The sequence below is a fragment of the Pristis pectinata genome, chromosome 39 (genome assembly GCF_009764475.1).
Source record: "Pristis pectinata isolate sPriPec2 chromosome 39, sPriPec2.1.pri, whole genome shotgun sequence".
Classification (NCBI taxonomy): domain Eukaryota; kingdom Metazoa; phylum Chordata; class Chondrichthyes; order Rhinopristiformes; family Pristidae; genus Pristis; species Pristis pectinata.
This window is the reverse complement of record NC_067442.1, coordinates 1,494,000-1,517,233: the sequence shown is the minus strand read 5'-3', so window position 1 is coordinate 1,517,233 and position 23,234 is coordinate 1,494,000. Positions and strand designations below refer to the sequence as shown.

The window sequence follows — 23,234 nt, the reverse complement described above, 5'->3', positions numbered from 1 at the left end:
ACATAAAATTATGAAAGGGATAGGTAAGATAGAGACAGGAAGGTTGTTTCCTCTGGGAAGTGAGACTAGAACCAGGGGACGTGGCCTCAAGATTCAGGGAAATAGACAAGACGGAGATGAGAAGAAACTGCTTTTCCCAGAGAGCAGTGAATCTGTGGAATTCTCTGCCCAGGGAAGCAGTAGAGGCTCCCTCATTAAATCTATTTAAGGCACAGTTAGATAGATTAGGAATTAAGGGTTCTTATTAACTAAAAAATTAACTAAGAATTAACATAGTCGGGGAATTAAGGGATGTGGGGAAAAGGCAGGGAGGTGGAGCTGAGTCCACAACCAGATCAGCCACGATCTTATCACAAATGACACAAAGGTTGGACGGGTTGTGGATGGTGTAGAAGGTTGCCGTAGGTTACAACAGGATATAGACAGGATGCAGAGTTGGGCTGAGTAGTGGCAGATGGAGTTCAATCTGGACAAGCCTGAAGTGATTCGCTTTGAAAGATCGAATTTGAAGGCAGAATACAAGGTTAATGACCGGACTATTAGCAGTGTGGAGGAACAGAGGGATCTTGGGGTCCACGTCCATAGATCCCTCAAGGTTGCCGTGCAGGTCGATAGGGTTGTTAAGAAGGCGTATGGTGTGTTAGCCTCCATTAGTCGGGGTATTGAGTTCAAGAGCCGCGAGGTGATGTTGCAGCTCTATAGAACTCTGGTCAGACCACACTTGGAGTATTGTGTTCAGCTCTGGTCACCTCATTATAGGAAGGATGTGGAAGCTTTAGGGAGGGTGCAGAGGAGATTTACCAGGATGCTGCCTGGATTGGAGACCATGTCTTATGAGGAGAGGTTGAGTGAGGTGGGGCTTTTCTCTTTGGAGAGAAGGAGAATGAGAGGTGACTTGATAGAGGTGTACAAGATCATGAGGGGCATAGAGTGGGCAGCCAGCACCTTTTCCCCAGGGTGGCAATGGCCAATACCAGAGGACATCCGTTGAAAGTGAGTGGAGGAAAGTTCAGGGGAGACGTCAGTGGTGGGTTCTTTACACAGAGAGCGGTGGGTGCCTGGAACACACTGCCAGGGGTGGTGGAGAGGCTGATACAACAGGGACATTTAACATCAGGGCACGGATGCAAGGAAAATGGAGGACTCTGGGCTGTGTCGGAGGGTTAGATTGATCATGAAGTAGGTTTATGTAGGTCGGCACAACATTGTGGGCTGAAGGGCCTGCACCGTGCTGTGCTGTTCTATGTAACGGTGGGGCAGGTTCGACGGGCCGAATAGCCTACCCCCCCGCTCCTACGGCCCGGGCGCAGAAAGCAAACACAGGACAACGGCAGGCAGGATGATTCTTTATTGAGTTAGTCCCGAGAGCCAGTTAGTGGAGGTACAGAGCGTCCCGATGTGAGTTCGGAGGGAGGGGCTGGGATCCCAAAACCGTCGCGTACCAGGAGAGGGGGGCAGCGGTGAAGCAGAGGGGAGGGGGTGAGCTGGTGGCCTCAGTTGACTTCCTCCTGTTGCTGCCTCACCGAGTCGAGCAGCTCCTGGAAGCGGTGGGAGATGGCCTGGGCCTCGGACTGGAACCAGTCCCGGAGGGCGGCCATCTGGTCCTCCACTGCCTGGCGCAAGCCCTGGGTGTCGCGGGCGGCCTGCTGCTGGAAGCTGTGCGCCTGCTGCCGGACCTGGTCCAGCCGCTGCTCGAAGCCCTGCTGCAGGGCGGACAGACCCTCCTGCAGCTTGGTGCCGGTGGCCGAGGCCACGGGGTCCACGGCCTGTCGCAGACCCTCCACCGCCCGTTGGCCCTGATCCCCCAGCAGCTCCTGGTACTCCTGGAACTTGTGGCGGATCTGCTCCTGGTCGCGGGTCAGCCGCTTGCGGTACTTGCGCAGGTAGACGCCCAGGGTGTGGCGCAGGTCGCTGTAGCCCTGCTGGGCCAGCAGCTGGCTCTCGGTGTGGTACTGCTCCACTGTGCTCTGCAGGGAGCCCAGGTCCCTCTGCAGCCGATCCCGCAGCACCTCCAGATCCGAGTGGAACTGCTCCGAGTACGGACCCAGCCGTGCCCGTAGGTCCTCGGCCGAGGTGTTCAGCTGCGAGAGGCCCTCGGTGATCAGCTCCCTGCAGCAGTGGGGGGGGGGGGGGGGGGGGGGGGGGAAGGAGAGGGGGGAGGAGAGGGTGGGGAGGGAGGAGGAGAAAAATATTAGTCCCAGGAGAGAGGAACAGAGAGAGAGACAGAGAGACAGAGAGAGAGAGAGGGACAGAGAGACAGAAAGAGAGAGAGAGGAAAATTAGTCCCAGGAGAGAGAGAGAGAGAGAGAGACACACATACAGAGAGTGAGGGGGAGACAGAAGGTGCGGGGGGGTGGGTGCAAAATGTTAGCTCCGAGAGAGAGAGAAATGCAAAGCTCCCCACCACCCCCCTCCCTCCTGTGGCGCCCCCTCGCCCCCTCCTCCCCAACCCCTCCCTCCCTCCCTCGCCGCCCTCCCTCCCTGTGCTCTGTTCTGCCCCCGTCCCCTCCTTCCTTTGCTGCCCCCCCCGTCCCCTCCTTCTGCCCCCCCCTCGCCCCCCGTGAGACCCGTTCACTGGAGCTGACCCTGCGGCTGGGCGTTGGGCAGCACCGATTCGGTGGAGAGCAGGACCTGACTGGCCAAGTCCCAGAACTTCTCCACCGCCTCCTCCCCCCTCACTACCATCCCTCGCTAGCCCCCCCTCCCTCCACCGCCCACCCCCCCCCCCCGCGAGACCCACTCACCGGAACCGGTTCTGCAGCTGGGTGTTGGACAACACCGATTCGGTGGAGTGCAGGACCTGACTGGCCAAGTCCCAGAACTTCTCCACTGCCTCCTCCCACTTGGTCGGGGCGTTGGGAGCTGGCTCCTGGGAACCCTGGGCAGCTGCGGCAGGAAAATGCGGGTCAGAACCTTCCTGAAGAGGCAGCCGGAATGCCTCTCCCTGCGCGGTATGAGGAGGGACTCCCCACCCTCTTGTCCCACCACCGTGGGGGAGCCTCGGAACCAGGGGCACCTCACCCCAAGCACCAGAGCCCATGGGCTGGGGAGGGTGGAGGCCCCCTCCTCTAGTCCAGGGGAGGGGCAGTGGCTCTCTCTGGAGTGGAGGCTGAGGGAAGGGCGGGGGATGTGGGGCAGAGAGAGGGTGGGGAGTGGGAATTAGAATCGGTTTATCATTGTCACTTGTCCCGAAGTCCAGTGAAAAACTTGTCCTGCATACCGATCGTACAGGTCAATTCATTACACAGTGCGTTGAGGTAGTACAAGGGAAAACAAAACAGGATGCAGAATAAAGTGTCCCAGCTACAGAGAAAGTGCAGTGCAGGCAGACAGTAAGGTGCAAGGGCCATAACGAGGTAGATTGTGAGGTCAAGAGTCCATCTTATCGTACTAGGGGACCATTGAATAGTCTTGTAACAGCGGGGTAGAAGCTGTCCTTGAGCCTGGTGGGACGTGCTTTCAGGCTTTGGTATCTTCTGCCCAATGGGAGGGGGGAGAAGAGAGAATGTCTGGGGTGAGTGGGGGTCTTTGATCATGCTGGTTAGACAAACTTGTGTTGTTTTCTCTGGAGCAGTGGAAGCTGAGGGGAATTTATAATTTATAAGATTATGACAGGCACAGATAGGATAGACAGATGGTATCTTTTCCCCAGGGTGGAAATGAAAAGAGAATGTTCGGGGTGGGTGGGGTCTTTGATCATGTCGACTGCTTTACTGAGGCAGCGGGAAGTGTAGACAGAGTCTGTGGAGGAAAGGCTGGTTTCTGTGACGTGCTGAGCTGTGTCCATGACTCTCTGCGGTCACGGGCAGAGCAGCTGCCGTCCCAAGCCGTGTGGCAGAGGTGCCTATGGCCAGGGTGCAGGAGTTTGAGGGGATCCGAGGGGTAATGCTTCCCCCCGGGGGCTTGGGATGTGGAACGGACTGCCTGAGGGGGTGGGGTGGGGCAGAGACCCTCACGGCACTTGAGGGAGGGTCCAGACGGCCACTCGAACAGCCGATACAGGGGAGGGGATGGACTCTGTGCTGAGGAACGGGGTCAGTGCTGGTGGGTTAGCAGGAACGCAATGGGCTGAAGGGCCGGTGCAACTCTGTGACCTTGCTAACCTCACCCAATACATTTGTTATTTCAGGAAGCTGGTGGGGGCAGCATCTATCGCCCATCCCTCACCACTGCTGGAGGTTCGGGTGGGGGATTCAGGGTGGGTGGGTAACTGAAGCAGTGCGGGGGAGTGGGTCCCAGCACTGCGGAGGGACCAGAGGTCCAGAGGTGTGTGTGGGCCCCACAGGGGGGAGGCAGGTATCCCGTCCCGGGGGGTGGGGGGGAGGTGAGGGGCTTATAGGGATAGGGAGGGGCATGAAGGGAGGGGGGTCACTGAGGGGGGAGGGGGTTCAGGTGGGGAAGGGTGTAGGGGGTTACAGAGATGGGAGGGGCATAGGGGGTCAAAGAGGTAGGGACGGGTGTTGGGGGTCACGGGGAAGGGTTACAGGTGGGGAAGTACGGGTTACAGGGGGTGGGGGTGTAGGGGGTACAGGGTGGGGGTAGGGGTTACAGGGGGTGGCGGTGTAGGGGATGCAGGGGGTGGGGGTACAGGGGTTGGTGTAGGGGTTACAGGGTGTAGAGGGGTACAGGGTGGAGATAGGGGTTACAGGGGATGGGGGTGTCTGGGTTATGGGGTGGGGGTGTTGGGGTTACAGGCAGTGGTAGGGGTTACAGAGGGTAGGGGTATAGGGGTTACAGGGAGTGGGTGTATGTACAGAGAGTGGGGGTGTGGGGGTACAGGGGTGGGGAGTGTAGGGGTACAGGGTGTAGGGGGTACAGGGGTGGGGGTTACAGGGTGCAGGGGGTGGGGGGGGGTGTCACAGGGGGTGGGGGTGCACTCCGGACTGCCTCATTCTCTGAACTACTTCTCATTCCCTGCGAGTCCGCCTGTGTCGGCACTTTGAATGTCCGCCTTTGTGTTTTCCACTGACGGTTCGGACCTGGGAGGTCGCCGCACCGGGCAGCCGTCCCAGTGGCAGTCCTGAGCGAAGACCACCTCCCCCACTCTCCCTTCCCCCACCTCTCCCTCCCTCCCTCCCTCCCTCCCTCCCCCACCTCTCCCTCCTTCCCTCCCTCCCTCCCTCCCTCCTGGAATTTCCCAGCCAGCTCCCAGCGCTGTGAGACGCCATGGAGATGGTATCGGGGTAAACAGAAGTTGGAATGTCTCACCAGAGGGACGTCTCCACCCTCCCCCCGACCATCCCCCGCGGGTCCCAACACGCTCAACTATTTCACCGACTCTGCATCCTCTCCCTGTCTCTGGTGCAGTTACCGACACCACCCCCCGCCCAACTCTGTGACCCCCACTCAACTTTGTGACCACCCCTCAACTCTGTGACCCTTTCAAATCTGTGACCCCCATCCCTCAACTCTGTGACACCCTCCCTCAACTCCGTGACCCCCTCAATTCTGTAACCGCCCCCCGTGACACCCTCCCTTAACTCTGTGACCCCCCTCAACTTTGTAACCCCCTCCATCAACTCTGTGACCCCCTTCCTCCTCTGTGACCCCCCTCCGGACCCCACACCCCTCCCTCAACTCTGTGACCCCCCTCCGGACCCCACACCCCTCCCTCAACTCTGTGACCCCCCTCCGGACCCCACACCCCTCCCTCAACTCTGTGACCTCCCTCCGGACCCCACACCCCTCCCTCAACTTTGTAATCCCCCTCCCTCAACTCTGTAACCCCCACTCAACTTTGTGACCACCCCCTCAACTGTGACCCTTTCAAATCTGTGACCCCCATCCCTCAACTCTGTGACACCCTCCCTCAACTCCGTGACCCCCTCAATTCTGTAACCGCCCCCCCTGACACCCTCCCTTAACTCTGTGACCCCCTCGACTTTGTAACCCCCTCCATCAACTCTGTGACCCCGTTCCTCAACTCTGTGACCCCCCTCCGGACCCCACACCCCTCCCTCAACTCTGAGACCCCCGTTCCCTCTCTAACCCCCCCCGTCAATTGTGTGACCCCCTCTCTGGCCCCTACACCCCTCCCTCAACTTTGTAATCCCCCTCCCTCAACTCTGAGACCTCCTCCCCGTCTCTGCGACCCCCCCCCCCAACTTTGTGACCCCCTCCGGTCCCTACACCTCTCCCTCAACTCTGCGACCCTCTCCCCGTCTCTGTGACCCCCTCGGACACCGCCCCTCTCCCCCCAACAGAACGGACGACTTTCCCCGACCGCTCCAACACAAGAGAGTTGGTCCCGTCCCGTCCCGCCGCGCCCCGCCCGGTGGGAGTGAAGCAAGTTGCCCCCACCGCAGACGGGGCAGGGAGCGGGCGGTGGCTGAGCACTCACCTGCGATCAGCCCTGCGACTAGGAGGGTGACGAGGAATTTCATGGTTCCTGCCTGCGGTGTCTGTAAAGTGGGAAGAGAGTAAATGACCAGCAATCTCCTCGTCAGACAATCCCTTTCACCAGCAACCGCACGGAACGCGGGCAGGGCACTAATTTACCGAGGCTCTGTCGAAATCTCAATTAGTCTGCGCTCACTCTCGCTCGCTCGCCCACTCTGCTCCGATTGGACCGGTTCAAACAACAGTCCTTTTAAATAGCCAGGAGCCCAGGACAAGTCCCGGCAGCGAACCCACCCACTGTTACGAGCAACCACCACCCCCCACCCGACTTCCCACCCCAACCCCCAGCCCGAGCCGCAGATAACACCTCCCACACGAGGCTGTCTCCGGGGAGGGGAGGGGAGGGGCGGGGAGCTCACTCTGATGGGCATCAGCATCAGGGGTTACTCCGAGGCACAGAGCGAAGCGGCAGCGGAAATCCCTGCCTCTGGGCTGTGCATCAGCGGCGGCGGACTCGTCCCAATTTGTATCCCGAGTATCTGGTGTTAGCCATCAGTGCCACTCCGTTCAGCCGTCTCTGTAACCCCCTGCACCCCTCCCGTGACCGACTCCCTCCCCTTTGGACCCCACACACATCCCTTCCGCCCCTGCACCCCTCCCCTCTGTAACTCCCTGCACCCCTCCCTGTCTCTATAACCCCCTGCACCCCCGTCTCTATAACCCCCTGCACCCCCGTCTCTGTAACTCCCCTGCACCCCCGTCTCTGTAACCCCTGCACCCCTCCCCGTCTCTGTAACCCCTGCACCCCTCCCCGTCTCTGTAACCCCCTGCACCCCCGTCTCTGTAACCCCCTGCACCCCCGTCTCTGTAACTCCCCTGCACCCCCGTCTCTGTAACCCCTGCACCCCTCCCCGTCTCTGTAACCCCCTGCACCCCCGTCTCTGTAACCCCCTGCACCCCCGTCTCTGTAACCCCTGCACCCCCGTCTCTGTAACCCCCTGCACCCCTCCCCGTCTCTGTAACCCCTGCACCCCTGTCTCTGTAACCCCCTGCACCCCTCCCCTCTGTAACCCCCTGCACCCCCGTCTCTGTAACCCCCTGCACCCCTCCCCGTCTCTGTAACCCCCTGCACCCCTCCCCTCTGTAACCCCCTGCACCCCTCCCCATCTCTGTAACCCCCTGCACCCCCGTCTCTGTAACCCACTGCACCCCTCCCCGTCTCTGTAACCCCCTGCACCCCTCCCCTCTGTAACCCCCTGCACCCCTCCCCATCTCTGTAACCCCCTGCACCCTTCCCCTCTGTAACCCCCTGCACCCCTCCCTGTGTCCGACCCCTGTCTCGGATCCTACACCCCTCACCGTCTGTACCCCCCCCATGACACTCCCCCCTCCCTCCCTGTGACCTCCCTTCCGTCTCTGTGACCGCCCCCCGTCCCTGTGACCCCCCCGCCCCCCGTCTCTGACACCTCCCTTCCCGCGACCTACCTCTCCCCTAACAGAGGTGTAGGGGAGAGCAGACAGGGTCGGACCTTTTATACCCACACCAGCTCGGGAGGTTCCAACTCACGGGGTCAGGGTCCAGAGAGCAGAGAGAGCCGGCCCGTCTGATCTCTGCCGCCGGCCGGGGACCGGGATCAGGCCGGGCTCGGACAGTGCAGGGGAGGGAGACGGGCAGCGCCAGAGCGCCGAGGGTGCGGGAGGAGCCGCTCAGACCGCCCGCACTCACGGAGGGTCCCGCCGTGTCCCGGACACGCAGGGAGAGGCCCCGGCTCCTTCTCCCGGGACACAGGCAGGGAGGCTCTCCCGGTTCCCCCCAGGTCACAGACCCGGAGGGGTGTAGGGGAGGGAGGGGGTCACAGAGACGGGGAGGGGTGTAGGGGCCAGAGGGGGTCACAGAGATGAGGAGGGATGTAGGGGCCGGTGGGGGTCACGGAGACGGGGAGGGGTGTAGGGGCCGGAGTGATTCACAGAGATGAGGAGGGGTGTAGGGGCTGGAGGGGGTCACAGAGACAGGGACAGGTGTAGGGGAGGGAGGGAGTCACAGAGATGAGGAGGGGTGTAGGGGCTGGAGGGAGTCACAGAGACGGGGAGGGGTGTAGGTGCCGGTGGGGGTCAGTGGTTACGGACATGGGGAGGGGTGTGGGGGGCCGGGACTTCCTATGCTGGTGAAGGGTCAGTGCCACAGGGGCCCAGGGATCAGTCTCACACTGACACAACCCCTTCCGCACACCAAATCCTGATGGGAAGTATCCCAGATGATCATAGTTCACTGAACCCAGCCGAGGTTGACGTACCCCTGGAGAGCCGTCCCCAGCCCCACCCCCACCCCATCCCTCTGCCTCTGTCCCTGCCCCCGACACAGCCCGAAGACTCCTATCTCCCCGTGGGCTGACTCAGCTGAGTTGTGACCAGGCGCTCGTGATTCATTGCAGTCACATCAGGGAAATGTGCCCTGCCGGCACATTGGTATCTTATCTGACCCGTACAAGGTCCCTCCGAGGCAGTTTCATCGCTGCCTCCCGCACTTTGCCCTCGCAGGAATCCTCTGAACCTGCCGTTCACATTGGCTGAGCTCCGTATGAAGTCCTCAACACATCGCGGCCTCTCTTCAGCCAGTTACTCAGGGACGGGAGAGGCCCGTTGATCCGACCCCACCAGTTTCATCGGGCTGGGAACTTTCTCCGTCTGACCCGTTTTAACCCCACCGGTTAACAAAAACTGCCCCATGCCAGGTTTGATGTTCACCCCACCCTGGATCCTCCTCCCGCCGTCCTTTGAGAAGGAGAGGTCGAAATACCCTCTACCCTCTACCCTCTGAGAGACAAAAACTTCTCCTCATCTCTTAGACAACAAGGATTGGTGGTGGAGTAGACAAGTGAAGGGAGGTGTCTCAGCTTACAGCAGGGTCAGGATCAACTGGGGAAGTGGGCCAAGGAACGGCAGACGGAGTTTAACTCGGACAAGGGTGAAGTGATGAGTCTGGAAAAATACTTTCACAATACATTGCATCAATGTCACAGTTGTGTGAAACTTTGTTTAGACCACCTCTGGAGTTCTGGTCGCCCTGTTACAGGGAGATTGTGGGGGCTTTGGAGAGGGTGCAGGAGAGGTTCACCAGGACGCTGCCTGGATTAGAGGGCATGAGCTATAAGGAGAGGTCGGACAAACTTGGGTTGTTCTCTCTGGAACGGCAGAGGCTGAGGGGAGACCTGATAGAGGTTTATAAAATTATGAGAGGCACAGATAGAGTAGACAGTCAGTCTTTTCCCCAGGGTGGAAATGTCCAATACCAGAGGGCGTGCATTTAAGGTGAGGGGGGAAAGTTCGGAGGCGATGTGTGGGGCAACTGTTTAACACAGAGAGCGGTGGGTGCCTGGAATGTGCTGCCAGGGGTGGGGGTGGAGGCAGATACAATCGAGGGGTTTAAGAGGCTGTTAGACAGACACGTGGACATGCAGGGAGTGGAGGGAGACGGACCGTGTGCAGGCAGAAGGGATTAGTTTAGTTGGGGTCATTGTTTCAATTAGTTGGCACAACATTGTGGGCCGAAGGGCCTGTCCTGTGCTGGACTGTTCTAGGTTCTATGTTCTAAGTGTGAGGTGATGCATTTTGGGAAGTTACACAGTGAACGGCAGGGCCCCGGGGAGTGTTGTAGAACAGAGAGACCCAGTGGTACAGGTACACGGTTCCCTGAAAGTGGTGTCACAGGTAGACAGGGCAGTGAAGAAGGCATTCGGCACACTGGCCTTCATCGTTCAGGGCACCGAGTACAGGAGTTGGGACGTCCCGTTACAGCTGTACAAGGCGTCGGTGAGGCCGCACCTGGAGTACTGTGTGCGGTTCCGGTTGCCCAGCTATAGGAAGGGTGTCACTGAGCTGGAGAGGGGGCAGAAAAGGTTCACGGGGACGTTCCCGGGACTGGAGGGCTGGAGTTATAAGGAGAGGCTGGACAGGCCTGGACTGTTTTCCCTGGAGTGAAGGAGGCTGAGGGGTGACCTTATGGAGGTTTGTAAAACCACGAGGGGCGTCAATAAGGTGGACGGTCACAGTCCTTTCCCCAGGGTGGGGGAGTCTAAAACTAGAGGGCACAGGTTTAAGGTGAGAGGGGAAGATTTAAAGGGGCATGTTTTTCACCCAGGGGGTGGTCCATACATGGAACGAGCTGCCAGAGGAAGTGGGTGAGGCAGGTACATTAACAACACTCAGACAGGTCCGTGAGTGGGGAAGGTTCAGAGTGATATGGGCCATGGGACTGGCTCAGGTAGGGTCCTTGGTCAGCACGGATGACCAGTTCATTGTCAGGAGGGCAGGGATGTCCCGGGACAACTTCACACGACGTCGGTCAGACCCCCAGTGGGAGGACTGCGTGGGGATGTGGGCCCCACACAGGGGGGAGGAGGTGACTGCACTGGAGAGGCCACGGGGAGGGTGGGGTGTCCCCGGGACATGGCCTTGGGACAGAGCGTTCAGGGAGAGATGGGGAGAAGCTGGGGGCTGAGGGGGGGGCCTGATAGAGGTGGACAACATTGTGAGGGGGGAGAGACAGGGTGGGGAGTAGGGAACCCCTGCCCCGTGGGAGGGGGGTCTAAATCTGGTGATGTGGAGGGGATCTGAGAGGGAATGTTTCCCCCCAGTGGTGGGGGGTTTTGGGATGTGGAACGGACTGGATGTGGGGGAGCAGAGACCCTCACAGCACTGAAGGAGGATCCGGATGGGCACTCAAATGGCCGAGGTAGGGAAAGGGAGGGACCCAGTGCTGGTGAACGGGGTCGGCATCAGTGGGCCGGCAGGGACACGATGGGCCGAAGGGCCTGCGCCACGCGACCCTGTGACTAACTCCCACTGGCATCCATCGGCCGGGGAGGTGGGGGGGTGGTGGGGCGCAGGGGGTTGGTCCAGAGGGCAGACGACATCAGACACACGGGTGTCGGTGTGACGGACAATCCTCAGAGCAGCCGTCGCGAAGTTCTCCCGGACAAAGGCCAGGCCAGTTCTTGCCAGATTCATCAGAAGGAGAAGCAAGGGAAGCCATTCGTCCCCTCCTCCCTGCTCTCCCATCCCCTCCAACCCCAGCTGAGCCCTCCCTCCAGCCTCCACTCCCCTGCACCAACCTCGCATTCCCCCGTTCCCTCAATATCTGGAAACCTCTCCGGGTGGGGGAGAGAATTCCCGAGGTTTCCCTGACCCTCTGGGTGAAGAAATCTCCCCCCTTCTCCGTCCCGACCGGCCGACCCCCTCATTCTGAGATGGGACCCCTGGTCCAGGACTCCCCTGGCCGGGAGAAACCCCCTCCTCACACCCCCACCGTTGAGGGTTTTGTGTCTCAGTGAGACCCCCTCTCTTTCTCCCAGAGAGTCCCGGCCCCTGTCTGCTCACGGGACAATCCCCCTGTCCCAGGGATCGATCCGGTGACCCTTCACCCCCGCCTCCCTCTGTGGGGAGTCCGTCCTTCCCTAGGGAGGGAGACCGGATGGTGCACAGTATTCCAGGAGGTGTCTCCCCAGGGACCTGGTGGGTGGGTGGAAGTGGTAACCCTGGATATTTCACACTGGGAGGTGGGATTGTCCCACCTCCCAGTGTGAAAGAGGAAATCTCCCAGGATAATTCCCACACCCTGTGGGGCTAAATTATGCAGGTACAGTGGGGTCACGATCCCGGGAATTTCATTGGCTCGGTGATGGTTTTCCAAATATCCAGAGGCCGAGCAGATGGAGTGAATGGAGGGAGCTTTTTGGAAAATCCAGGATCCTGGGAGTCTGAAAATTCCAGCCCGGAAGTGCAGTTGGGGAACAACTGGGAAACTTAAAAACTTTTAAACTTTCTTAAAACTTCCATTTACGCCACCAGGCTCAGGGACAGCTTCTATCCTGCTGTTATAGACGATTGAACAGACCTCTCACACGCTAAAGATGGACTCTCAATCTCCCAATCTACCTGGTCGTGGCCCTTGCACCTTACTGTCTGCCTGCACTGCACTTTCTCTGTAACTGTGATACTTTATTCTGCATTCTGTTTTTCTGTACCACCCCGATGTACTGATGTACGGAGAGATAGAAACATAGAAAACCTACAGCACATACAGGCCCTTCGGCCCACAAAGCTGTGCTGAACATGTCCCTACCTTAGAAATTACTCGACTTACCCATAGCCCTCTATTTTTCTCAGCTCCATGTAGCTATTCAAAAGTCTCTTAAAAGACCCTATCGTATCCGCCTCCACCACCGTTGCCGGCAACTCATTCCACACACTCACCACTCTCTGAGTAAAAAACTTACCCCTGACATCTCCTCTGTACCTACTCCCCAGCACCTTAAACCTGTGTCCTCTTGTGGCCACCATTTCAGCCCTGAATGGCACGTAAACTAAAGTTTTTCCCTGTGTCGCAGTACCTGTGACCAGTCGCATCACGGTCTGGGACGGCAATTTGAATGCGCAGGAACATAAGAAGCTGCAGAGAGCAGTGGACTCAGCCCAACACATCACGGGCACATCCCTCCCCACCATCGGGAGTATCTACAGGAGGCGCTGCCTCAAGAAGACAACGTCTGTCATCAAAGATCCCCACCATCCGGGCCGTGCCATCTTCTCGCAGCTGCCATCAGGCAGGAGGTGCAGAAGCCTGAAGTCCCCACACCACCAGGTTCAGGAACATTGACTTCCCTTCAACCATTTGGTTCTTGAACCGACCGGCACAACCCTGATCACTGCCTCAGTGCAGCAACACTGGGACCGCTGGGCACTACAGTGGACTTGTTCTAATTGTGTTCTTTCTTGTAAAAATTGTGTATAATTGATGTTTTTTTCATGTGAATGTTGTGTCTCTGATGCTCTGTGCCTGTGATGCTGCTTGCTGCTTCAGTTAAGTTTTGCATTGCACCTGTGCACACACGGACTTGTGTGTGTGTGTGTGTGTGTGTGTGTGTGTGTGTGTGTGTGTGTGTGTGTGTGTGTGTGTGTGTGTGTGTGTGTGTGTGTGTGTGTGTGTGTGTGTGTGTGTGTGTGTGTGTGAGTGAGACAGTGAACTCCACTTTGAATAACAAACTGGTTAGTGAAATGAAGCAATCACCACTGGATGGATAATGTGCAAAGATTTATTCACATTGAGCTGGGGGTGAGGTTAGGGGTGGGGGGGAGGGGTGCTCCTGGGTTGGGGAGGGGTCCGGGGACATCCAGGATCGGGGGAGAGGGGCGGAGGAGGATTCAGTTCTCCTTCTGGATCTCCTCCAGGATGGCGTTGATCTTCTGCCGCACGTTGTGGTCGTAGGTGGAGAGCTGTTCGCTGACGTCCTCAGCGTAGGGCCGGAGGTTCTCATGCAGCTCCTGGGCGTGCTGCACCACCTTGGCCTGCATCTCCTCCACGAAGGGAACCAGGCCCTGCTGGAACTGCTCGATGCCCTGGTTGACCTTGAGCTGGACCTCAGCCGAGTAGGGTGCCATCTTCTCCTCAAAGGCCTCCACACTGAGCCGGACCATCTCCCGGAGCTCCTGGCCCATCGCCTCGGCATTGATGTCCACCTGATCCTTCAGGGAGTGGCCGAGCTTGGTGACGTGGGCGCTCAGCTGCTCCCGCAGCTGCTCAGCGTAGGGCGAGAGGCGCTGGTTCACTTCGGCCAGGTTGCGGGCGATCTGCTGGCGCATCATCTCGGCGTTGGCGCTCAGCTGCTCCACCAGTTCCTGGGCCAGGGGCTGCACTTTCTCGCTCACCTCTGCTGCATACAGGTTGGCGCTGTTGACACTCTGGGCGATCCGCTCACTGGGGAGGGACGGAGGGGGGGGGGTGAGAGTCATGCGGTGCTGGGAGAGGCCATCCGGCCCATCGTGTCCACCCCTCCATACTAACCCAACTCCCAGCACTTGGCCCATAACCCTGACGATCCTGGACATGCGGTCACAGAGTCTTTCAGCACGGAAACAGGCCATTCGGCCCAGCCAGTCCGTGCTGACCAAGGTTCCCATTCCAGCCAGTCCCATCTGCCTGCGTTTGGCCCATATCCCTCTAAACCTTTCCCATCCACGGACCTGTCCGAGTGTTGTTAATGTACCTGCCTCACCCACTCCCTCTGGCGGCTCGTTCCATGTACGGACCACCCTCTGGGTGAAGAAGTTGCCCCTCGGGTCCCTATTAAATCTCTTTCCCCTCTCACCTTAAACCTGTGCCCTCTGGTTCTTGATTCCCCAACCCTGGGGGAAAAGACTGTGCGCATTCACCCTATCGATGCCCCTCGTGGTTTTATACACCTCTATAAGGTCACCCCTCAGTCTCCTACGCTCCAAGGAATAACGTCCCAACCTGCCCAACCTCTCTCCGTAACTCAGGCCCTCGAGTCCCGGCAACATCCTCGTAAATCTCCTCTGCACTCTCTCCAACTTAATGGCATCTTTCCTACAGCAGGGCGACCAGAACCGCACACAGTTCTCCAAATGCGACCTCACCAACGTCCTGTACAACTGCGACATCACCTCCCAACTCCTGTACTCAGTGCCCTGACCAGTGAAGGCCAGAGTGCCGAACGCCTTCTTCACCGCCCTGTCTACCTGTGACGCCACTTTCAAGGAACCGTGTACCTGTACCCCTGGGTCCCACTGTTCTACAACACTGCCCGGGGCCCTGCCGTTCACGGTGAAAGTCCAACCCACGTCTGTCTTCCCAGAATGCGACACCACCCCCTCCAGCAGTGTGTTCCAGGTCCTCACCTCTCTCTGGGTGAAGGAGGTCCCCCTCAGACTCCCACCTTAAATCTCTGCCCCCTCACCCAAAATCTATGACCCACACCTCAAGGTTCAACAACAGCTTCCACCCCACTGCCATCTGGTTCTTGAACCCACTGGAAAAGCTCAACACTGCCTCGGACTGTATCCCGTTTCCTGTCTCTTAATCTGCACTGGTGTCGTTATCTTTATCCTGTCCTGCAAGTTCTGTATAATTTATGTTAGTTTAAGTTTATGCTAACTTCTGTCTGTGGTGTAATGTCCTGCTGCAGGAAGCCCACTCCCCTGGCATTTACACCCTGGGTGTGTGTGTGCCCGTGACAGCAGACTTGAACTTCACTTCCAAGTTCATCTACATGGGGGAGAAGTTCCCTGCAGTCCACCCTGTCTCTCCCCCACCTCACAATGTTGTCCACCTCCATCAGGCATCCCCCCCAGCCCCCTCCGCTCCAGGGAGAACAGACCCGGTCTCTCCCCGTCACCGGAACACCCTGTCCCAGGGCGATGTCCCAGGACACCCACCCCCTGCGCCCTTTCCAGTGCAGTCACCTCCTACCCCCAATGTGGGGCCCACAGCGCGCGCAGTCCTCCCGCTGGGGGTCTGACCAACGTCGTGTGAAGCTGTCCCAGGACCTCCCTGCTCTTGTACTCTGTGCCCCGGCTGATGAAGGCAGGAGTCCCGCACGCCTTCCTCACCTCATCTCCCAGCCCTGCCCCTCTCAGGGATCCTCGGACCTGTACCCCGAGGTGTGGGTGTGGGATCTTGTCTTCAAACCCCAGACCGGTGCCTGTTACCGAGTGAATTCCAACCAACCCTGGACCGCCAGGAGATCCCGGCAACAGCTTGGTGAGAGGGAGGGAGGTGCAGAGAGGGTGAGGGAGGGGATTCTAGAGCTCGGGGCCCGGGCAGCTGGAGGCACGGCTGTCAGTGGTGGAGAGGCGGGAATCAGAGGGTGGAGAGGTCAGGATTGGGGGGCAGATTGAGGAGGGATGTGGGGGGGGGTCACAAGAGATGGGGGGTGTAGGGGCTCACAGAGATAGGGAGGGGTGCAGGGGAGGGAGGGGGTCACAGAGATGGGGAGGGATGTAGGGGCCGGAGGGGTCACGGGGAGGGGTGCAGGGGCCAGAGGGGTCACAGGGATGGGGAGGGTTCGAGGGGTGGAGTGGCCCTCCCCACAGTGGCGCCCCCTGTAGACCGCTCGGGACATGTCACCTACTTGAGGTCCTGCCCCAGTTCTGACTGTTTCACCGCCTCCAGCGTCTCCTTGGCCATGTTACTCATCTGGCTGACGTACTCCCAGAAGGCATCCTTCGCCTGTTCCAACCTCGTCCGGTGCTCTTCCTGCCAGGGGAACAGGTAGGCCTGGGATCCTGGGAGAGGGCAGAGCAGGGAGCACCGTCCCAGTGAACTGCTGAGCGAGAGAGAGAGGCGTCCCACGTGCGGGGAGCGTGGACTGTGTGTGTACACGCACCCCGGGAACGAGTGGGAACTCCCCCGGGGACCCCACCCCACCCCGTCCCAGTCCCAGCACCGTGGGGAGACCCCACCCCACCCCGTCCAAGCCCCAGCACCGTGGGGAGACCCCACTCCACCCCGTCCAAGCCCCAGCACCGTGGGGAAACCCCACCCCACCCCATCCAAGCCCCAGCACCGTGGGGAGACCCCACCCCACCCCGTCCCAGCCCCAGCACCGCGGGGAGACCCCACCCCACCCCGTCCCAGTCCCAGCACCGCAGGGAGACCCCACCCCACCCCGTCCCAGCACAGCACCGCGGGGAGACCCCACCCCACCCCGTCCCAGCCCCAGCACCGCGGGGAGACCCCACCCCACCCCGTCCCAGTCCCAGCACCGCGGGGAGACCCCACCCCACCCTGTCCCAGCCCCAGCACCATGGGGAGACACTGGGACAGGCCACCCAAGAGGGGAGGGCAGTGAGGGTGGAGGGGGGTGGAGGGGGTGGGGAGGGCTGAGAGGGAGGGGAGATAAGGTCGGAGAGGGTGAGAGGGATGCAGAGGGGGTGAGGGAGGGGGTACCGGAGCTCGGGGCCCGGGCAGCTGAAGACACGGCCATCAGTGGTAGAGAGACGGCAATCGGGTGGGGTTGGGGAGGGGTTGGAGGGATGGTGGAGGTCGGGATTGGAGGAGGGGAGATCAAGTAGGGGTGTTGGGGTCATAGAGGTAGGGAGGGGAGGGGATAGAAGGGGTCACAGAGACGGAGAGGGGTGTAGGGGTCGGAGGGGGTCACAGAGACGGGGAGGGGTGTAGGGGCTGGTGACCTAGGACCCCACCCTGGTAGCTCCCTTCCACTGTGAGATGAGGGTGGACTCACCGAGTGCGAGGCTCAGGACCATGAGGAGAGCGATGAGTTTCATGTTGACGGAGAAATGGATCCACTCGAGACGCTGCGGGAAGAGCAGGCAATTCCAGGGATTAGTCCTTCCCCCAGAGCAGGTGCATTCCCCGAATCCCAGCCCGGGCACCGGGAGCGGCTGACCAGCCCCTGAGGCCACTCGGCCCATCAAATATGGTAGCTGTCTCACCAAGATCCCAGGGGCCAACCACTTCTCTGCACCCCTCCTGCAGCGCGACGCTCCCTCCTCACCGCCCCTCCCACACGCAGACCTCCCCCCTCACTCCCCCTCCCTCCTCACCGCCCCTCCTGCGGCGCTCCCTCCTCACAGCCCCTCCCTCCTCACAGCCCCTCCCTCCTCACGACCCTCCCTCCTCACGTCCCTCCCTCCTCACAGCCCCTCCCACGACGCTCCCTCCTCACACCCCCTCCCTCCTCACCGCCCCTCCCACGACGCTCCTTCCTCACCCCCCCTCCTCACCGCCCCTCCCACGACGCTCCCTCCTCACCCCCCCTCCTCACCGCCCCTCCACGACGCTCCCTCCTCACCACCCCCTCCCTCCTCACCGCCCCTCCACGACGCTCCTCCTCACCACCCCCTCCCTTCTCACCGCCCCTCCCACGACGCTCCCTCCTCACCACCCCCTCCCTCCTCACCGCCCCTCCCACGACGCTCCCTCCTCACCACCCATGCACTGTTATTCTGAACATTCCTCTCCAGGATTTGCTCTGCCCACTTTGCGCCCTGTGTGTGGCAGCGGAGGTCCAGGACCTACCGTGCTAGGTTACGGGGGTCCGATTTCGATGCTCGAATCACAGCACCAGGAACAGAAGCAGGACGCCATTCAGTCCCTCGCTCCTGCTCTCCCATTCCCCCACCACATCTCATCCTCTCCCTCAGCCCCACTTCCCTGCACTAACCCCGTATCCCTCAATATCCAGAAACCTCTCCCGGGGGGAGAGAATTCCCAAGGTTCCCCGCCTCTCTGGGTGAAGAATCTCCCCAATCTCCGTCCTGACCAGCTGACCCCTCACTCTGAGTCCGGGACCCTGGTCCTGGACTCCCCCGGCTGGGGGGACACCCTCCCCACACGCCCCCTGTTGATTCTCCGAACGTCAGCTCTTAATCTTCCCAAGTCTGCTGAGGCAGACTAATCTCTTCTCCGGATCCCCAGGGAGTCTCTGCTGATAATCCGCTGTTGACTGGGCAGCCTGTCCCCTGCCACCTGCATTCACCCTCCTCCCGAACACCCATGTCCCCATGGATACTCGCACTGCGCTCTCTGCCGGCGTATCCCTGCGTGGAAGGTCTTACCTGCCAACCCGTGGATGTCCGGATGAAGTAGACAGAGGCAGTGTGGGTGTCCGTATATATAGGCGGTGTTCCTCGACGACAGGGAGTGCCGCTACCTCCTTGGCGTCCCAAAGTTCAACCTCTTATCTCCTTCCCTCTCTCTCCGAGCATGTTGTAACTCAAAGGTCCCACTGGTGATAACGGGCAGCTCAGCCCCGAGAGAGCTGCACCGAAGGGCCAAGGTCTCGGTGACGAGGTCAGGAAGTTCTGGCCGGGTACCAGCTGGCTCCTATGGAGGAGATTCTCCTGCGGCCGGTTTAGGTGGAGATGTGGTGCCCACGGGTCAGTTGTGGTTTGGTTGCCAGTGGGAAGAAGGCGGTGTCTTCCCCACTGCCACCGGGCGAGCGGTTGTTCGTTCACGGGGGGGGGGGCATTTCTGTGTTGCTGGCAACACCAGCATTTATTGCCCCTGAACCGAGGACGGATCACGAGGGGTGGGTCAGGAGCCAGCTCTGGGCCAGACTGGGTAATGACGGCGCAAACTCCTCTCCTGAGGGACACAGCTGGGCTCATGGGTCACCTCTGCTGAGAAATGGGACCAGGTGCATTCATTCCTTGGAGCCTGTTGGTCCGTCGGTCGATATCCCAGCTAATCTCCCTCTTTCCTGTCCTGACCCCCGATATCCCTCCCCTAATATCCGGGAATCTATGGGTCTCTTATCTCAATAGTTTTGGGTAAATTGGTTTATTATTGTCACCTGTACCCGGGGTACCGTGAAAAACTGCTTTGCCGTTCAGGACAGATTGTTTCGTCACGCCAATACATCGCAGAATCTTCAAGAAGGCGGCATCCGTCACTGAGGACCCTCACCACCCGGGACATGCCCTCTTCTCGTTACTATCATTGGGGAGGAGGTACAGGAGCCTGAAGACCCACACTCAACGAGTCAGGGAACAGCTTCTTCCCCTCTGCCATCAGATTCCTGAACGGTCCATGAACCCGTGAACACCCACCCCATTATTCCTCTTCTTTTGGACTATTTTACTTATTTTGTAATTTACAGTAATTTTATGTCTTGCACTGTACTGCTGCCACAAAACAACACCTTTCACCTCATATCATCTGATCCTGATGTCAAGGTAGAACAAGGGAAAAGCAATTCTCTGGAGCAGCGGAGGCTGAGGGGAGACCTAATAGAGGTTTATCAGATTATGAGAAGCACAGATAGAGTAGACAGCTGGGATCTTTCTCCCCCAGGGTCAAAATGTCGAATACCAGAGGGCATGGGTTTAAGATGAGGGGGGGAAAGTTCAAAGGAGATGTGTGGGGCAGGTTTTTTTACGCAGAGAGTGGTGGGTGCCTGGAATGTGCTGCCAGGGGTGGGGGTGGTGGCAGATATGATGGAGGGGTTTGGGAGGCTGTTAGACAGACACAGGGATGTGCAGGGAGTGGAGGGAGATGGACTGTGTGCAGGCAGAAGGGATTTAGTTTAATTCAGCATCATGTTCGGCACAGACACAATGGGCCGAAGGGCCTGTTCCGTGTTCTATGATTGAGACCTCTGGGGGGAGAGAATTCCTGAGGTCCCCCGACCCTCTGGGTGAAGAAATCTTCCCCCATCTCTGTTCCAACTGGCCGACCCCCTCATTCTGAGACTGGGACCCCTGGTCCTGGACTCCCCTGGCTGGGGGGGATCCCCCTCCCCCACATCCACCCTGTCGAGGGTTTTGTGTCTCAGTGAGACCCTCTCTCGTTCTCCCAGAGAGTCCCGGCCCCCGAGTGCCTAATCTCTCCTCACGGGACAAACCCACCCTCCCTGTTCTTCACTGCACTCCCTCTGGGGCATGTCTGTCGTGTGTGATGTGGGGAGACCAGACCCCACTCCAAGGACATTCTCAGCGAGGCCCCGCACGGTCTGAGTGGCACATCTTTACACCTGCAGTCAAATCCTCTCATAATAAAGGCCAACGCACCATTTACCCCCATAATTGCTTGCTGCCCCTTCAGTGACCAGTGTACAATGACACCCAGGACCAACTGAACATCAGCACTACCCGATCTCGCACCAGGTAACAAGGCCTCCCCCCTCCTGGGCCAGATTGGGTCACCCTCAAATTTTCCCAGTTACCTTCCATCTGCCATGTTCTCACCCCTCGCCCCACCTGTCTGTACTCCCTGAAGCCGCTGTACACCCCCCTCCCCACTCCCACCTCAAATCAAATCGTGTGCACAGGGACGGTGAGGTGCAGGTACAGTGTAAAACGTGCTTGCAGCAACATCACAGGCACAGAGGTACAGACAACACACAGAACATAAAGTGTACATCACATTATACCAGGCAGTGAAGAAAGTGTGCAAAACCAAGGCTTTAGTGCAAACACAAACACACAATCAGAGACAAGTCCACTATAGTGCACAGTGGCCCCAGTGTTGCTTTACTGAGGCAGTGATCGGGGATGTGCCGGTCTGTTCAAGAACCGAATGGTTGAAGGGAAGTCGCTGTCCCTGAACCTGGTGGTGTGGGGACTTCAGGCTTCTGTACCTCCTGCCCGATGGGAGCTGTGAGAAGATGGCACGGCCCGGATGGTGGGGATCTTTGATGATGGACGTTGCCTTTTTGATGTAGATACTCCCGATGGTGGGGAGGGATTGTGCCCGTGATGTATTGGGCTGAGTTCACCACTCTCTGCAGCTTCTTACGTTCCTGCGCATTCGAATTGCCGTCCCAGACCGTGATATAACCGGTCAGGACACTTCGAACAGAACATCCGTAGAAGTTTGTCACAGTGTCGGGTGAGCGACCCCTGGGACCCGGCTGTTTACGATCTGCCTCAGTGATTCAACTGAGGGGACCTGGTGTCATCTTTTTTAGCTGGTTGATGTTACCAGAGCAAGACGGCAATGTTTGTCATCGGAGACCCCCACCATCCGGACCGTGCCGTCTTCTCACAGCTCCCATCGGGCAGGAGGTACAGAAGCCTGAAGTCCCCACACCACCAGGTTCAGGAACAGCGACTTCCCTTCAACCATTCAGCTCTTGAACCGACCGGCACAACCCTGATCACTGCCTCAGTGCAGCAACACTGGGACCGCTGTGCACTACAGTGGGCTTTGGTGTTTAGTTCTAATTGCGTTTTCTTGAAAAAATTGTGTACAATTGACTTTTTCTTGTGAATGTTGTGTCTCTGATGCTCTGTGCCTGTGATGCTGCTGCAAGTAGGTTTTTCACTGCACCTGTGCATCTGACAATAAACTCGACTTTGACTTTGGACCTGGATTAAGCAGAACCCCAACTCATCACAGTCCAACCTGGGAGGGATCCGTTTACTCCCAACCTTTGCCTTCCAATGTGTTAACCAGCTCTCAGCACACATTCCGGTAACTCTGCGTGAACTGAGATCACATAAACCAGCGACCTTTTACCCCAGTGTCAGTTCCTTCAACTAACTCCATGGTCCCAGACCCAGTCAATAACTGGGGAATTAAGTTCAAGCCCCCAGGGTCCCTACAGGGCTGGACAGAGTCACGTAGTTTGTGTCAGTTGATGGCCCTTCCTTTCAGAGAACAGTGTGCAGGATTAGCATGTTAATTAACACAAAAGATTTATTAACATTCATGTCGCAATTGTACAAGGCCTTGGTGAGACTGCATTTGGAGTATGATGTTCAGTTTTGGTCATCCTGCTGTAGGAAAGATGCCATGAAGCTGGAAAGAGTGCGGAGGGAGATTTACGAGGATGTTGCCGGGTCTCGAGGGACTGAGTTACAGAGAGAGGTCGGGCAGGTTGGGACTTTATTCACTGAAGTGTAGGAGACGGAGGGGTGACCTTATAGAGGTGTATAAAATCACGAGGGGCATCGATAGGGTGAATGTGCACAGTCTTTTCCCCAGGTTTAGGGAATCAAGAACTGGAGGGCACAGGTTTAAGGTGAGAGGGGAGAGATTTAAAGGGGCAACGTCTTCACCCAGAGGGTGGTGCTTACGTGGAACGAGCTGCCAGAGGGAGTGGGTGAGGCAGGTACATTAACAACACTCAGACAGGTCCGTGGATGGGAAAGGTTTGGAGGAATCTGGGCCAAACGCAGGCAAATGAGACCAGCTCAGGTAGCCACCTTGGTCAGCATGGACAAGTTGGGCCGAAGGGCCTGTTTCTGAACTGTAAACTCCAAGAATCCACGATTCCAAATATCCATCAAAATAAAGCATAATCACTCTTAGCTATAAGGAGAGGTCGGACAAACTCGGGTTGTTCTCTCTGGAGCAGCGGAGGCTGAGGGGAGACCTGATAGAGGTTTATCAGATTATGAGAGGCACAGATAGAGTAGACAGCCGGGATCTTTCCCCAGGGTGGAAACGTCCAATACCAGAGGGCGCGCATTTAAGGTGAGAGGGGAAAGTTCAAAGGAGATGTGTGGGGCAAGTTTTTTTTTAACACAGAGAGCGGTGGGTGCCTGGAATGTGCTGCCAGCGGTGGGGGTGGAGGCAGATACGATCGAGGGGTTTAAGAGGCTGTTAGACGGACATGTGGATGTGCAGGGAG

The 23,234-nt window shown here is 58.6% G+C and overlaps 2 protein-coding genes across 3 annotated transcripts; both read right to left on the bottom strand.

Moving 5' to 3' along the window:
- Positions 1 to 1,333: 1,333 nt before the first annotated feature.
- apoeb (apolipoprotein Eb) lies at positions 1,334 to 6,668 on the bottom strand. Of its 2 annotated transcripts, XM_052045546.1 has the most exons (4): positions 6,499 to 6,668; positions 6,341 to 6,401; positions 2,745 to 2,886; positions 1,334 to 2,109 (listed from the first exon to the last, which is right to left on the bottom strand). In XM_052045546.1, exons 2-4 carry the CDS (start codon positions 6,381 to 6,383, stop codon positions 1,494 to 1,496), a joined length of 801 nt encoding a protein of 266 aa, XP_051901506.1. In that variant the 5' UTR covers positions 6,384 to 6,401; positions 6,499 to 6,668; the 3' UTR covers positions 1,334 to 1,493. The 2 variants fall into 2 exon arrangements, with proteins under 2 accessions (XP_051901506.1, XP_051901505.1); XM_052045545.1 differs by having other exon boundaries at positions 6,341 to 6,656.
- Positions 6,669 to 13,539: 6,871 nt separating this feature from the next.
- On the bottom strand, positions 13,540 to 18,741 carry LOC127587154 (apolipoprotein A-IV-like). Its single transcript, XM_052045348.1, has 4 exons — positions 18,715 to 18,741; positions 17,379 to 17,451; positions 16,266 to 16,419; positions 13,540 to 14,092 (listed from the first exon to the last, which is right to left on the bottom strand). The coding sequence occupies exons 2-4, from the start codon at positions 17,419 to 17,421 to the stop codon at positions 13,540 to 13,542; spliced, it is 750 nt and encodes a 249-aa protein (XP_051901308.1). The 5' UTR covers positions 17,422 to 17,451; positions 18,715 to 18,741.
- Between the last annotated feature and the right edge of the window lie 4,493 nt (positions 18,742 to 23,234).

Excerpts from the sequence above, each read along its gene's own strand:
- apoeb (XM_052045546.1), bottom strand. The coding sequence starts at position 6,383 with ATGAAATTCCTCGTCACCCTCCTAGTCGCAGGGCTGATCGCAG. Across the intron at positions 2,887-6,340 it reads AGTCGCAGGGCTGATCGCAG|CTGCCCAGGGTTCCCAGGAG; the intron begins GTGAGTGCTCAG and ends TTCCTGCCGCAG. Across the intron at positions 2,110-2,744 it reads CAGCTGCAGAACCGGTTCCG|GGAGCTGATCACCGAGGGCC; the intron begins GTGAGTGGGTCT and ends CCACTGCTGCAG.
- LOC127587154 (XM_052045348.1), bottom strand. The coding sequence starts at position 17,421 with ATGAAACTCATCGCTCTCCTCATGGTCCTGAGCCTCGCACTCG. Across the intron at positions 16,420-17,378 it reads GGTCCTGAGCCTCGCACTCG|GATCCCAGGCCTACCTGTTC; the intron begins GTGAGTCCACCC and ends GCCCTCTCCCAG. Across the intron at positions 14,093-16,265 it reads GAACTGGGGCAGGACCTCAA|TGAGCGGATCGCCCAGAGTG; the intron begins GTAGGTGACATG and ends GTCCCTCCCCAG.